The sequence below is a fragment of the Callospermophilus lateralis genome, chromosome 6 (assembly GCF_048772815.1).
Source record: "Callospermophilus lateralis isolate mCalLat2 chromosome 6, mCalLat2.hap1, whole genome shotgun sequence".
NCBI lineage: Eukaryota > Metazoa > Chordata > Mammalia > Rodentia > Sciuridae > Callospermophilus > Callospermophilus lateralis.
Genome location: NC_135310.1, coordinates 59882243 through 59898162, shown reverse-complemented (window position 1 = coordinate 59898162; position 15920 = coordinate 59882243). Strand labels below are relative to the sequence as shown.

The 15920-nt window shown below is 30.8% G+C and overlaps 1 protein-coding gene across 1 annotated transcript in view; it reads right to left on the bottom strand.

Moving 5' to 3' along the window:
• Window positions 1-262: 262 nt before the first annotated feature.
• Hace1 (HECT domain and ankyrin repeat containing E3 ubiquitin protein ligase 1) overlaps window positions 263-15920 on the bottom strand; it is a 79715-nt gene continuing 64057 nt past the window's right edge. Inside the window, exons 20-24 of the mRNA XM_076858388.2 lie at window positions 10677-10808; window positions 6743-6841; window positions 6408-6478; window positions 1691-1804; window positions 263-1166 (exon numbers count right to left, since the gene is read on the bottom strand). Of these exons, the coding sequence (XP_076714503.1) occupies window positions 1064-1166; window positions 1691-1804; window positions 6408-6478; window positions 6743-6841; window positions 10677-10808 (519 nt within the window). The 3' untranslated portion in view covers window positions 263-1063. The remainder of the gene's footprint in view (window positions 1167-1690; window positions 1805-6407; window positions 6479-6742; window positions 6842-10676; window positions 10809-15920) is intronic.

Genomic DNA, 15920 nt, shown 5'->3' with positions numbered 1-15920 from the left:
TGGATATTTTTAGTTGCCAGAAGCAAGGTGCTCCATCAGTATATAACGTTGGAACATGCCTGCCTCCTGTTAAATGCATGTGTTTATCCTGTGTGGCTTTTCCAAAATAAATAAACAAACAAACAAATTGACTGGATCATCCAAAAATTCCAAAACCCAATGTTCTGTATTTAGGCATTTCATTTGAGCAAAACATTTCAATTACAAAAAGCAAACTTAAGAAATAAAACATTATATACTTAAATTGCAATCTACAGAACAGATTACTTCTTCAAATATGTCATCAGAGTTATAGACAAACGTAAAGAAATACAGTAAAATACTATATTTTAATTTTACCTTCATTACAAATTAAAATAAGGCATAGGAAAAACTTCAAAGCCACAATATTGTACATGTGAAAACTGACCATGGAAAAATGCAAACAATTCATAATATAGTCTAAGCTCTAATATATAAATCAGATTTAATTTCATCAGCTGTTTGTTATTAATCAGCCTAAATTTTATATTATATATTAAAATACTAAAAAGCTAAAAAAAAAATCATTGCAATATAGATACAACGTGGGAAAATACATATTTGTAACTTTATACACAATCTAAATTAATCCATTCTATACAATAGTTTTCCAAAATATAAATGGCACTTTACATGCAATAGAACATACCAGTTGGATGTCCTCATATAATTTAATATATAAGAAAATAAGAGAAAATACCCTTTTAACAGTACAGTTACATAGTAAATGTGGAATGTAGAATAAGATTTTGCCTTAACAAAATCTTAAATCAGATTAAAGAAATAGGAAAAAAAAAGTTTCTACTTCCAATTAACATTTTAAAAATGAAGTCTACTGTGATTTTTATATTCTCAAACTGTATCACAGAGAAAATATAAATGGGAAAAGAGAAAGAAAACAGAAAACTTGATCCTTTGTAAATTTTAAGCATCAGCCCTGCCTATGGGTTGCATTTAGGCTGCTTTTCTGTTGACAGTTTTCTAAATTGATTCTGCCACTCTGAATTGTGCATCAGTAGTCAGATGGGTCTTCTGGACTCCATTATGCCATTGTGTAACCATAGCTGCCACAATGTAATGCCACAAGAAGTCTGTCCTTGAGTATTTCTTTACTTGGATATTCAGGTAACTTGAGCATGTTGATGCTTTAAAATAAAAATATACTACCATTAAACAGAGAATCCATGAAAATTCTCATTGTTTTATCTAGCAGTGAAAATACTACTCATAATTAACATAAAACCACTCTCAAATTTGCATTCAAATTGGAAAACCCTGAAGTAGTATTTAAAAAGAAAAAAAAACTGCTGCACCGCAGTTTCTTTCAGTGTGAAAATGTAGTAGAAGAAAATAAATTCCTTTTAGGGTAAAATAAACAAGGGTGGGCAATTTATAAGGGTGGGCAAGTGATAGTAATTCAGTGATACTTTTGAATTTTAGTGATACTTGAACCATATTCAATCAAACATTAGGTAGTTAGGGTTTCCCAAAATATTTTCCCAACCAAAAAAAGGAAGGCAACAAAAGCTATGTAATGACTTATGTATATATGATTCCAAAATTCTGAACAGAGATCATAGTTGAGATTTTCCTTTCAATATATAACAGACCTCTGATCATTTAAAATTAACCAAAACAATGCACAATGCATTTAAACAAACTAACTTACCATGTGCTTGAAGTTGGTAAAAGATTTGGGGTATATGGCACAGCAGCAATTGTAAAGTTTTGCAATCCACTTCCACCCATGATATTAGCAAATCCACCATGTGGGACCCTGGAACTAAGAGTTTGTATCATAAGTTCTAATCATGAAAGAAAACATTTTTGTCCAACAGATATGTTTCAAGCTCTAAGTTAGAGTAAGAATATATTCAACTCTAGAACAATGACAAGATAGCATGCTGAAATAAATAAATAAATAAGAGATGCTCTTAGTCTGCAAAATTCCCAACTCATTCTTGCATTTGTGGCCAGTTACCCTTCCAAATTTCCATCAACTATATACTATACTTAAAAATGGTCACAGACATACATCTACTATTTAATTTAGCAAGGTGCATTTGTAATTTGCTTTCTTGTGCCTCCCTACTAAACTGGGACTGATTTGATGGCTCAAATATGTCATATTTATATCTGTATCAATGGAGTTAGCAAAATGCCTGGCATCTGGGCTGGGTCTGGGGTTCCGCAGTAGTGTACTTGCCTGGCATGTGTGAGGCACTGGGTCCAATTCTCAGCACCACTTATAAATAAATAAAATAAAGGTCTATCAACAACTAAAAAATATTTTTTTAAAAATGCCTGGCACCTAGTAGACATTAAATATTTGCTACATAAATAAATGTTTGATTGATTAATTTAAGCAACAAAGGCTCTTACATGTTGCAATCCAAATGGTTTCCCTCTTTGTGAAAAATATCTAGATCTAAAGTGTTTTCTGTTGTTTTGTTTTTCACAGTAGAAAATTCTTTACATTTCTCTTTCTAGATAAACAGAATACCAAATGTATTTTTTAAAATTATTTTTTAGATGTTGATGAACCTTTATTTTATTCATTTATTTATATGTGGTGCTGAGAATTGAACCCAGTGCCTCAGACATGCTAGGCAAGCACTCTACCACTGAGTCACAACCCCAGACCCACCAAATGTATTTTTAAGATGTCATCTAATACGGGGCTGAGGTTGTAGCTCAATTGGTAGAGCATCTGCCTTGCATTTGTAAGGCACTGGGTTCAATCCTCAGCACTACATTAAAAAAACAAGTAAATAAAATAAAGGTATTGTGTTTAAAAAAAAAATGTCAACTAACAGAATGAGGCCACAGGAAAGCTAAAAGTTAATGCATAACACAAATTACTAGAAATTTTAATATTGGGTACATGGCTGTAGAGGATTTAATTATAAGCTCTCAATTCCTACATATTTGAAAATAAATTAATATTTAAAATTAGTCTGTGTATATATCATGATTAAACAAACTGATCCTAGAAAAAACTTGGTTGCTTTTAAAATAAGATGCTGTGAGCTAGAGATGTAGCTCAGTGGTAAAGTACTTGCCTAGCATGCATGAGATCTCATATTCAATCCCCAGAATCGCAAGCAAGAAATAAATAAGTAAATAAATAAATAAGAGATGCCTAATAAGATGCTTTTTGGATAATTAGAATTATGACAAGGAAGCATTTAAATAGGTAATACATGACTACAATTTGAAATATTTTTAACACAACTCATAGTATAAAGCATAATTCAGTCCACTTAAAAAATGCTGAAACTCAAAATAGCCAAAACAATCTTGAAAAAGAACAAAGGTGGAGGCTTACACATCCTGATTTCAAACTTATAAGTATAGTAATTAAAACAGTGCATGGTGGCATAAAGACAGACATACAGACCAATGTAGTAGAATAGATAGCCCTGAACTAATCTCTTGCATTGATGGCCAAATCATTTTCAACAAAAATGCCAAGAACACTCAATGGGTAAAGAGCAATCTATTCAACAAAATACACTGGGAAAACTAGATTTAAGGAAGAAAAAAAAAAAGTTGGACTCTTGCCTTAAATCATATACAAAAATTAACCTAAAATGCACCAAAGACCTAAACACAAAAGCTGTGAAATCCTAGAAGAAAATATAGAAAACAGCTTCAGGAAATTGGATTTGGCAATGATTTTATGGGTACAACACCAAAAGCACAGGCAACACAATAAAAAAAGATAAGCTGTACTTTATCAAAATTTAAAATTTTGTTCATTGAAGGACACTGTCAATACAATTAAAAGATTATCTACAGAATAGGAAAAATATTTAGAAATAAAAACTCTGATAAGGGAATGATTTCCAGAATATATTTTTTAAAACTCCTACAATAACAAAACAGCATGATTTAAAAAAAAAAAAATCAGCAAAGGACTGAACATTTTTTCAAAGATACACAAATGACCAATAAACACAGGAAAAGATGTTCAACATCACTAATCTCCAGGTAAATGCAAATCAAAACCACAATAAAATATCATTTTACACTCATTAAGACAATTATTAATACGAAAAGGATGGATGGATGGATGGATGGATGGGAGGGAGGGATGGATGAAGAGAGGAGGGAGGAAGAAAACAAAGGAGCCAGTGAGCCAGCCTGAGTAATCCCAGCTACTTCAGAGGATGAGGGAGTAGGACAGAAAGTTCAAGGCCAGCCTGGGCAATTTAGGGGAACTGTCTCAAAATTTTTAAAAAGAAATAAGGGTGTAAGCACAGAAGTAAAGCACTTGTTTAGCATAAATAAAGCCCTGGGTTCATTCCCAAAGGGGAGGAAAATGAGTTTTTAAATGACTATGGAATAATGGCAAAAATAAAAGGCAATTCATACCACACAAAATGTTATATATATATGATAAGAAATTATAGCAAAATAAAAATGATCATACATTGTGTTGATTAAAAAAAATAGGTACTAAATCTCCTCATTCCAAATGTTAATACTGACACCTCCTTGAAAGGTAAATGAAGCATATGTATCAATGTTATAAAAATTAACATCTTGCTTTCTTTTTTTTTTTTTTTTCCCAGGTGCTAGGAATTGAACCCAAGACCTTGCACATGCTAAGGCAATCACTCTTACCCTTGAGCTATACCCCTTACCCCAAATACTCTTATATCCAAATATTTTCCTCCTAAGAACATATCTAATATAAATAATCAGAGTGGCCCATGAGAATATAAGCATTAGAATTCCTTATTTGTACAACATTATTTATAAATAGGAAATTTTAGAAATAAAGGATAAGAGAAATTAAGGGAGTTCAATAAAGAGAAGAGGTAGTCATTTGAGAAATTATATAGATCTATAAACAGAATAATGTTTAATAATCTACTCCTAAATTCAAAAAAATATAAATAAGAACAGTGGTTTTAAAAAGTAAAATATTATATATATGGAAATAATTATAGAAAAATAACCAAAATGTTAATAATGGTAATCGTTAGGGATTAAGATGGGAGGGGAATCTTTTTTATCTAAATTTTTTAACCTTTCTACATAGAAAATATAATTAATGTTTAATTCTTTTTATTAAATCACCCAAATCTCTTGAGTATCTTTTGGCACTCAGACACCAAATAAACCTGAAAACAAAGTTTTTTTCATACATTTAGCCTACAATCTGTTAAGTCATGTTTCATTTACTAATTAAAATTAGACTTATAGTATGACTCAACTATTTTTCTATTTATATAATTAAAAGACTACGAAAATAAAGCAAAATATTATTTGTAGTTATCAAAATTTTTAACAAAATTTTCTTTTTGTCTCCATTTTTTAAATTTTCTATACTGGTTATATGCTACTTTTAAAATAAGAAAATAATGAATTTTACAAAATTATATATGTTTTATATAGATACACATTGATGGTTGTTTTTTTAAATGTGCAGAAAAAGAGATAAACATCAAATTATTTATAGTAGTTACTGCTGGTGAAGTAATTTTCTGTTTCCTAACTTTCAGAAGATCTACACATTTACTCATGCAAAAATTGAACCATGTTTTCATCTATAGAAGAAAACAGTATATTCACAAATGGTGTGAATATATTTTGTATACAACTAGAGATATGAAAAATTGTGCTCTATACATGTAATATGAATTGTATTGCATTCTGCTGTCATATATAACAAATTAGAATAAAAAAATTTTTAAAAAACTAAAAATCCACTTATCCGATATTAAAGACATTTCATTTTCTAATGTCTATTATATTTAATTAATCCTATAAGTGAACTCTTCAAAGAAATATTTTATCACAAATTATTTTTTAGACCATGAATCTTAACATTGCAAAGTTTTGATAAGAATTTTCTTATTTGACAAAATTGCTATGCATATATAAAATGTGCTTTGTGTGTCAATGTGTGTATTTATGATTTATCCAGGGCAAACTGAATATCCTTTGTACTAAACCAAGTCAGCAATATACAAATATTATAAATTTGGCTACTAACATTCACTTACCTGTAAAATGAAAAGACTACCAAATTATAAAATATACTTCAAAGATAAACAAATTATTCAGATGTAATAAGATTATTTAAGTATAATAAGTTATTGTTTAAAAGTCCTAGTTGGAACTGTCTTTTCAATGTGTTAAACATTTATCAAGTACTACTAAAAATGTTTTATCTTTAATACCACATAAATCTTTATTTAATACCTAAAATAGTAAAAAAAAAAAGAGGTAAGATACCAACAGTTTTTTTTTTTTTTTTGTCTCTATGGTTATTTTCTATGGTTATTTTTATTTTTCTCTATGATTATTTTTCTAAGCCATTAAAAATAAAATACATTAAATTCTTTCTATGTCATCATAAAAACACTTCTTACCTGCCAGTAACAAACTGCAAAAGAAGAACTCTCTCCTCTTGAGTAATGTCTTCTACAACTTCCCAGAACCACTAACAACAAAAACTCACATTTCAGAACAAATATAGACTTAATACCAAAGAAATATGCAATATTCATAAAACATATTTTATTCTATGAAACTCATTTATCAATAATGATTTCACACAAAGCTTTTATATGCAACATTGCCACAAGAAAAATTTAGGGGGAAACTTTACTTTGTTATAATGTAGGTTATCATCCAATAGTGCTGAAAAGCTTACAAAATTAAATGGCAAATTTAACTTCATTTTAAGCTCTAGAGAGATTTTTACCTGAATAACTGGATCTTCTCTTTCATAGCCACTTGTGTATTCTGTATTTTTTATCCAATCACTCACATCAATTTCTGGCATGCCAGAAAGCAGTAGCTCCTTTGGGGGAGAAGGAAAATATTTCATTAATCTTCTTTGGGAAATAAAAAGGTTATTACATTTAAATAGTAAATTTGCCTTCATTAGAAACCAATCCCATATAAAACTGATTTATTTTTTGTGACAGTTTCTGCATGCCATCCATTACAAGTACTACATGGGAAAGAATCCCTATACTGATAATTTCAAATATTATGACATGTGGAGATGTTATCACTTTAGTACAATTAAAATATAAAAAGAAAATGCTTATAAGTTTATACAAAAACATACACAACAGTTTATATATGCAACAATTTTATGAATATTATCTTTGATTTACTTTATTTTTATTTCATGATTTTTTTGCAAATATGTTAAATTCTATTAGAAAACCATATTCTCAAATGAAAGTGACAACAAAGTCCTGAAATAAATATAAGATTAAACAAAGAAAGCTCTTTAAAAAATCCTTATCACTAGGAAAAATGGGTAATATAATAAAAAGTAATTGTTTACAAAAAAAAGAATTATTCCAGAATAGAATCTTTTAAGAACTCTATTCTGGAATAATTCATATCAAAAGTCAACTTTCCCCAAGACAATAAATAAATAAAACTTTCCTTTTTTTTTTTTTTTTTTTTTGTGGGGCCAGGGGAGCAGTGCTAGGGATGGAACACAGGGCTTTACACATGCTAGGGCAAGTGCTCTACCACTAAGCTATATCCCTAGGCCTTCTAGTCACTCTTGATAGGCAGAGTATTTACAATTAGATTTTCCAAGGGAAAGGAGAACATGAGCTTGTATATATGTATCTCTCAGCATGGTCATTTCACTATGGATATGCTCACACAGTGAGGTAAGGCAATGATTGTGTATATGTACTTACACATTAAGCAAAACAGTATGTTTGCTGTAACAGAGACTAGACTTTGAATGTAGTTCAAAGCTATATCTCCCACAGCAATAATTAACATATACCTGACTAATATAGAATGTACTCTGAACAAAATTAATGTAAGCCAATGTCTGAGAACTCTTGGGGATTTTGAATTCTATTCAGTGGGTCTGCAAGGTTCTCCCTTTTCTAAATTATGTGTGAAGTTGGAGTGTCTTCATATACTTCAAGCAAGAAAGCACAACTCATTATATGCAGAAGTAGATAGGGGAATCCAGTAGTCTTCTACTAAAGCAGACATCACAAAATTGCTAAAACATGCCACTCCTCCACTATTTTTGCTTTGTTCCTGGGAAAAGTAGGTTTTTTTAAATGTTGTTTATGTTAATATGTAGTGAATGGTCATATAAAAATATGATAGATAAATACACATATACATACACATCCAATGTAATATTACTCAGCCTAAAGAAGAATGACTATGGCATTTCCCAGTAAATGTATGGACCTGGAGACTATTATGCTATGTGAAATAAGCCAATCCTAAAAAGCCAAAGGTTGAATACTCTCTCTGATATGTACAAGCTAACCCACAATGGGGAGGGCAGGGAACAGAAGTTCAATAGATTAGACAATGGGGAATGGAGGGAAAGGAGAAGAACAGAAAAGGAAAGGTGGTGAGAGGAATCTGACTTGATCTTCCTATGTAAATATATGAAAACACCACAGTAAATCCCACCATCATGTACATCCACAAGAATGGGGTCCTAACTAGAATAAAATACATTCCATGCTTGTATAAATATGTCAAAATGGATTCTACTGTCATGTAAACTAAAAAAAAAATTTAAAAAATTAAAAAAAATTTTTAAGTGCATCATTAAAATTTTAAAAAAAATATAGGATAAACTGTGTAAAAATAAAATTTTTTATTCACTGAAAGATATCAGATATTCACAATACATGTATCTGATAAAGGACCCACATAAAGAATCCTCCAAACAGAACAACAGGAAATAATAAAATAGACAAATTACTTGACACTTCAAAAGCAGAATTCACAAATAACCAATAAACAACTTCATTAGTCATCAGGGAAATACAAATTAATTAATATCATTTAAAAACACTAAAGATCCACCAAGATAGCAAAAATGAAAAAAGAAGAAACAGAAAATATCAAATACTGGTTGAAGATATGGAACACCCAGAAATCTTCACTGCTGATTGGAGTGTAAATTGACACATAAATTTTGAAAACTATTTGCTACTTATCTACTAACATGGAATTCACACATACTCTATATCCCAGCAATTCTATTCCAAGATGTACATACTACAGAACATATACATATTTTCCTCCTAAAGACATACTAGAGTGCTTATAGTAGCACTACTTGAACTAGCCTTTAATGAAAAAGAAGCCACAAATGTTCATCAAAAGTAGAAATGACAATAGGAAACGAACACAATGAAATACTACATAGCAATGAAAATGAAAAAATTATAGTTGCATGTAATAATAGGTGTGATTCTCACAACAAAAAACTGAGCTCTTTCCATTGGCACACATTTTACAAATATGTAAACCTAATATGATTTTAGAAGTTAAGAGAATGATTATACTTGAGAGGGGATACTGACTGGAAGGGGACACAAGAAGAAAATCTCAGGTACTAGGATTTCTGAATTAATCTGGGAGCTATTTTCACAAGTGTGTTCAGTTCATTAAGATTCACTGAGCTTTACATTTACTATGCACAGCTTTTTATTTTTATAAATTTATCTGTATCAGTAAATTATCAAGCAATTTTTTCACCAATTAATTTTGTTGTTGCTGTTTTTCACATACACATAGGTCTAGAAAATAACTTAATTCTTTCTTGAACTTCACATGGCTAATTTAACACAACTACATAGAAAAAGTCAGATTTAAATAATGTCTAGTAACAGTTCAAAAGTACTTCCTTCATTTTTAAATGCTAAAACTTTTATAATTACCTAAAAAATGAATCTATGCCAAATGAAGCCATTAATCTTTCAGCTTGAAACAACTGCAAAACTTACATTTAATGAAATTAAGTTTCAATGAACTTCAAAATTAGCAAATTCTTTTCATTACTAAACTAAGATATACTATGAACAATAAATTGAAAATATCAACATATGTAAAAGTAAAGGTATACATCAGTGTCCATCATATAGTAAAATGAAAAGGCAAAGTGAATTTACTATTCCCAATTATAATTTTTAAATAAGAAGCTATTTCTACTTAAAATATTGTCTTATTAAGAACTATAATGCAAAGAATTTGAAAATAACTTATTACAAAAAAAGAAAAAAGGATATGGAAGAAAAACCCAGACATAAATCATATAAAATTAGAAATCCTGTTAGATCACTGTAGATGGCAGATAAGTTACAGGAACAAAACAAACAAACATTAGGGACTAAAGGATAGCAAAGAGAGTGGACTCTACAGAGGTCTAAAGTAGAAATTTATAAAATTACATATATGGTAAAATAAGAAGCTGAAGAAGACCAGATAAATAAAATAAGAAAAAGCCCTTTGAATTCCTTTTGTAAGCACAACAAATTACTATCAGCATCCTTACTTGATATGGCTAAATAAAAATTTCAGGAGTAATGTGGAATATTCTTACGGGAAGAAGACTGGCCTTCAACATCTTCTATGTAAAAGACATTAGAAATACATCCATTTTTGTTTATCAAAACCTCACCCCATTTCACATTAAGGAATTGTTAATCTGTTTATTAAGTTTAGGAGAATTACAACCACAAACCTTATAACAAATCTCAAACATGAATACTAAACCATAATGCCTCATTATACCTTATTCCATTCATTATAGTACTCTAAAATTATTTCTGAATTAATCAACTAGAGTTCTACACTCTTGAATAACAACAATAACAAAAACCCACATTTTTCCTTACCAATTCATATTCATCAAAAAGCTGTATGAGAGAAGGTGGAATAAACATATGAAAGCCCTGTAAAAAAGCATTGATCTGAGGCTGAATGGCTCTTGTCATTCGAAGTTCAGTAACAAGCTGGACATACTCTGCCTACAAAAAAAAAAAAAAAAAAAAGTTTTTGTGATGACTTCTTTTTAAATCTCATTTAAGATAATGTTGATAGAATAAATTTCTCATTTAAGAGGTAAAGGTTTGGAATTAACTTGGTGCCAATATTCATAAAACTCAACAAACCAGTAAACCACCATTCACTAAATTGTTTAGGCCAAAATCCTAGTAATCAATCACCCATGACTTCTCTCAGATTTTGTCGGTGAGATCTACCTTTAAAAAATATTTTCAATCTGACTTAGTCTTTAACTACCTCTACTTCTAGCATCCTGATCCAAGCCATCATCATCTCTAGCTTGATTACAGCAACACCTGTTTCCATTTTGCTTCCTGCCACAGCTAAAGTGGCTTTCAAAAATACAGATATATTAGGCTGGGGTTGTGGCTCAAGCGGTAACGCACTCGCCTGGCAGGTGCAGGGCTCTAGGTTCGGTCCTCAGCACCACATAAAAATATAATAAAGATGTTGTGTCCACCGAAAACTGAAAAATAAATATTAAAAATTCTCTCTCTTCTCTCTCCTTAAAAAAAAATACAGATATATAACACATAACTTTCCTGCTCAAAACCCTACAATGACTTCACATGACACAGTAAAATCCAAATAAAAACCTTTCCCAGTCTGTAAGGCTCTTATTGATCTGAGCTCTGCTTTGCACACTGATCCCATTCCTTTTCACTCCTCCCCTAGGTCGGTTCACTCAATTCTCTTCCTTGGTTCTCCAACTATTCCCCAAACACAAGCTCAATTAGGCCTCTCTGTCTTTATATTTTGAGGCTTTCTAACTGAAATGTCTCATGAGAACATAAACTCTCTGCAGACAGGAACTTTGTTTTATATATCTATCAGTATATATCCCCTGTTCCTAAGAGTGGCTGCTACTTTGTAAATATTTAATAAATAAGTGATATGATAAATGAATGCATACATTAACAAATTAACAATACACACTTTAAGCTTAATAAAATGACTCATTTTATCATAGCCAATTCAATTTTGAGTTAAACTATTTTCACACATTATTATTAAAATTTAACTGATAATAAAAAATGTATTTTGGCACAGACCAGAAAGAATGATTATCATATATACATGTATGTGTATATAAACTACTGGATGCTATCCTTTATATATTTTTCTAAATTACTTCTAACTTTTTTTCCCCTAGTACCAGGCATTGAACACAGTGGTGCTTAACCACTGAGCAACATCCTTAGCCTTTTTTTATATTTTACATTCAGACAGGGTCTCACTGAGTTACTCAGGCCCTTACTAAATTGCTGAGGCTGGTTTTGAACTTGAGTTCTTCCTGCTGCAGCCTCCTGAGCCACTGGGATTACAGGCATGCATCACCACACCTGGCCTAAGTAAAACTTTTGAGAGTTAAAAGCAATATGCTATGTAGAGTTCTCAATAACTCGGAGTGAATACTCTAAACACTGAGGAGAAAAGGTCTTAACGAATTATAAAGTATGAAAATAAGATTTGTGAATTGCCCAAGTAAAGTTTACCTATATTAGTTGCATTCCATATCTATTGGAATACACATTCTCTTTATCAATTCCTATTATGTCCTCATACATTCAATTTTCAAATTTTTATATGTGTACTAATCTTTCCTCACACTTTTATCTTTTATTCCTTCAAACATTAATTATTTTCTGTATTTATTTCAGTAACCAGTCCATAGCTACCAGATATCGATTTGTGAAAATCAGCTCCATCACATCCTAATCCTCATAGCAATTAAGGAATTTAAATGTGACTGTCTCTTGGTTTAAATTACCTTTCAGTAAAATAATAAAATTCCAGTCATTATAAACTTTGAGTTGTTTAGTAGAATAAAGATAAGTGAAAGATAACTGTGATTAATCAAACTGCCTCTAAAATATTTTTCCCTGTCTCTTTAAATAGCACAACTTCAAATAAAACAACACAAATTAACATCTTCTTGGCAATCCAATTGTTACTATGAACACTTACTAATTTTACACACTAACATTTCAACTGTTTTTGTTATGCAGAAATATAATAGCTACCTTCCATTACCTATAAAGGGTTTATAGATGATTTTATATCCTTGCAAAATTACACTGTTGCATATAAGCTTTAGGGAAACAGTGCACATATAGATGATAACCAATCCATAAAACAGTGGAATGAGAAGTTTCAAAACTAAGCAATAAATATAAATCAAATCTAAAATCTGACTTTGCTCTAAGGTATTAAAAAAACTAATATATTCATTCTCACTACAAAAAATGGTCAGTATTTGAGGTAATGGATATGTTAATTAGCTTGACTTATTCATAAGTCATAGCATCAATTTGTATCCATAAAATATATACAAACATAATTTGTTAAAATATAATTAAAATTTTTTAAAAATAATAAAACTGATAAAAGCTAAGAATAAAGATATTTTATCCCCAACAGATAGCATATACTGTTCCTAATGAGTTTTGCAGTCAATTCTTTGAGGGCATAAAATATGAGATGCTATGGAATTAAACTGGAGAAGTGACGATATATAAGATAATACGTTAACACACAGAAAATTTCAACCTAGAAAGCCTCCACAGAGAGAGAGTAAAAAAAGAGCTCTAGCAACTTTTTTCCAGCACAACCTCTGAGCCTGATAATTGATATAAAGATATTAGAGAAAATTAACTATAAACGGAATGCACACTAAGACTAAGGTGATTCAACTTTCAGACATTTACATTCCAGTTCAATTACTGTCTACTTATAGAAACATTTTGCTTTAGTAATCTCCTAATCTTCTTAATATGTGAAATGAATAACATCATCCCTCAAAGATATTCCTTAAAATTTTAACTTTTCTTCAGGTTTTAGGCCTAAATTATGTCCTCCTATGGAGTGCATTGGGGACACTGAAAATTGACACATTTCTCTAAACTAATTTCCTTCTTGAAAATCTTTTATTATTATTTCTTGATATACACCTCAATAAAGCACAGTTATTTGAATAACAGTTAAATAATTTTTAATAGTAAAAACAAAATGCTCTTCTCCCCCTTTAAGTAGATTGATATTCTTGACCACATTTATAAAATTGTTTGGAATGGTTTGTGGGTTTTTTCATTTGTTGGATTTTCTTTTTTAACCAATCAACTGTTTAAATTTATTACTGACATAATTCAATTCACTGTTTATAAAAACTGTTGGTAACAAAACCTTCCTTCCTGGATTTATCTCCCTGATTATTATTGCTCTGGCATATAATAGTTTTTACTGAAAATATCAAATGAGTTTGGTATCACACTCCTGTAATCCCAGTGACTCCGGACAAGAGGATCAAAAGTTTGAGGCCAGCCTAAGCAATTTAGCAAGACCCTATCTCAATACAAAAAATAAAAGGGCCAGGCACAGTGGTGCACAACTGTAATCCTAGCAGCTAAGGAGGCTGAGGCAGAAGAATCTCAAGTTCAAGACCAGCCTCAGCAACTTAGTGAGGCCTTAACAATTTAACAAGACTCTGTCTCAAAATTTCTCCACTGAGAACTCAATTTTTTTTTTTCCTAAAGAATACAGTATCTTGCTTAAAAGCAGGTTTAAAAATATATCTAAGGGGCCAGCAGTAGAGCACTTGCCTAGCATCGATCCCTGGCACCACATGAAAATAAACAAATAAAATAAATGTATTGTGCCTATCTACAACTAAAAAACTATTTTTAAAAAAATGTATCTAGCACAGGGGTTCAAATCCAAGCCTCACCAATTATTAACTGTGATTTGGGTGATGCCATTTAGCCCTATATATTTCCATTTCCTCACCTGAACAGGTTTGTTTAAACTAATACTCATAAGGCACTTCAAACACTGCCTAGCACATTATAAGCACCTAATGAATGCCAGATAGTTTTACTATTAAGGCTATTTTCATATTGGATAAAGAGAAATAATTCAATCAAAAGGTTACTACAGTAAATGAAAAATTTATAAGTATATAATTCAAGTATATGAAATATACAAAAGGTAATCCTATTATTATCATTAGAAAAAAGAACTAAAGGGCAATGAGATAAACAGAGAGTAGAATGGCAACATTATGAATCATTTGGGACCCTAATCCACAAAAGTTGCAATCGCCCTTTAGTCCTTCCTCTTACTCATCTTTCCAAACAATTACAACCAAGTTCTATAAATTCTATTAAAGTTATGTCCTCTTCTCCATTCTCACTACCACTGCCTTAGAAAACTCCTCATGCTTGCTCCCTGAAAACAATGCAACAGCCTCCTATTGGTTGCCTGACTACAATATTGTTCCATTTCAACACATTCTTCATGCTCAAAATTAAGTTTAAAGCAAAAATGAAAAAAAAAAAAAAAAACAAAAAACCCAGAACTCTTATTTAACATTTGCAATCATCCCTACCTATAGCCTCAAATTTCTTGTTATGGGTGCAGTCTTTCATAATTTGGCCCCAGTCTACCTCCCCCACCTCATCTTTTCTCTCTCACTCATTATGCAATGTAAGCCAAGCTCCAAGACTCTGAGCTACTGTGGGTCCTCAAATATGCCATGCTCTGTGTCATCTGTGTGCCTTCTGATAAGCCCAGAACATTTTCTTCTTCCTTTCCTTATTCTTACCTGACCATTTTATATTTCTCTATAATTCAACTCTCCTACTGCCTCCTCCATCCATTCCCTGAGATCCTACCTTACCCCATGGTCATTCCACTATCCAAGTCTGCATGAACTTTATGATTAATATTGTAAAAGCAATGCTAGTATTTAAAATCCATGTAGTTTATCATTCAGTTCCAAGAGCTGAAACTGAAGATCTAAGCAAAAAAGGATGCATCTAACCCAAGAATTATGGCTCTAATATTTCAGGTTTTGTTTAAGAATAATCAAAATTATTTTTAAAGAGATGGAAAAACTCTTTAAATGTTAAAATTTCAACTTCTGATAATACAACTATTTTCCAAAATGAAAACAATGAGGGATTTTTTCCCCTCTAGCTTTTAAAACAAATCATTGACAGCTACAAAATTAAAAACATTACATATCCAAATGTGGAACTAATATATATTCTTCTGCCTGTATTACATGCATTCATTTA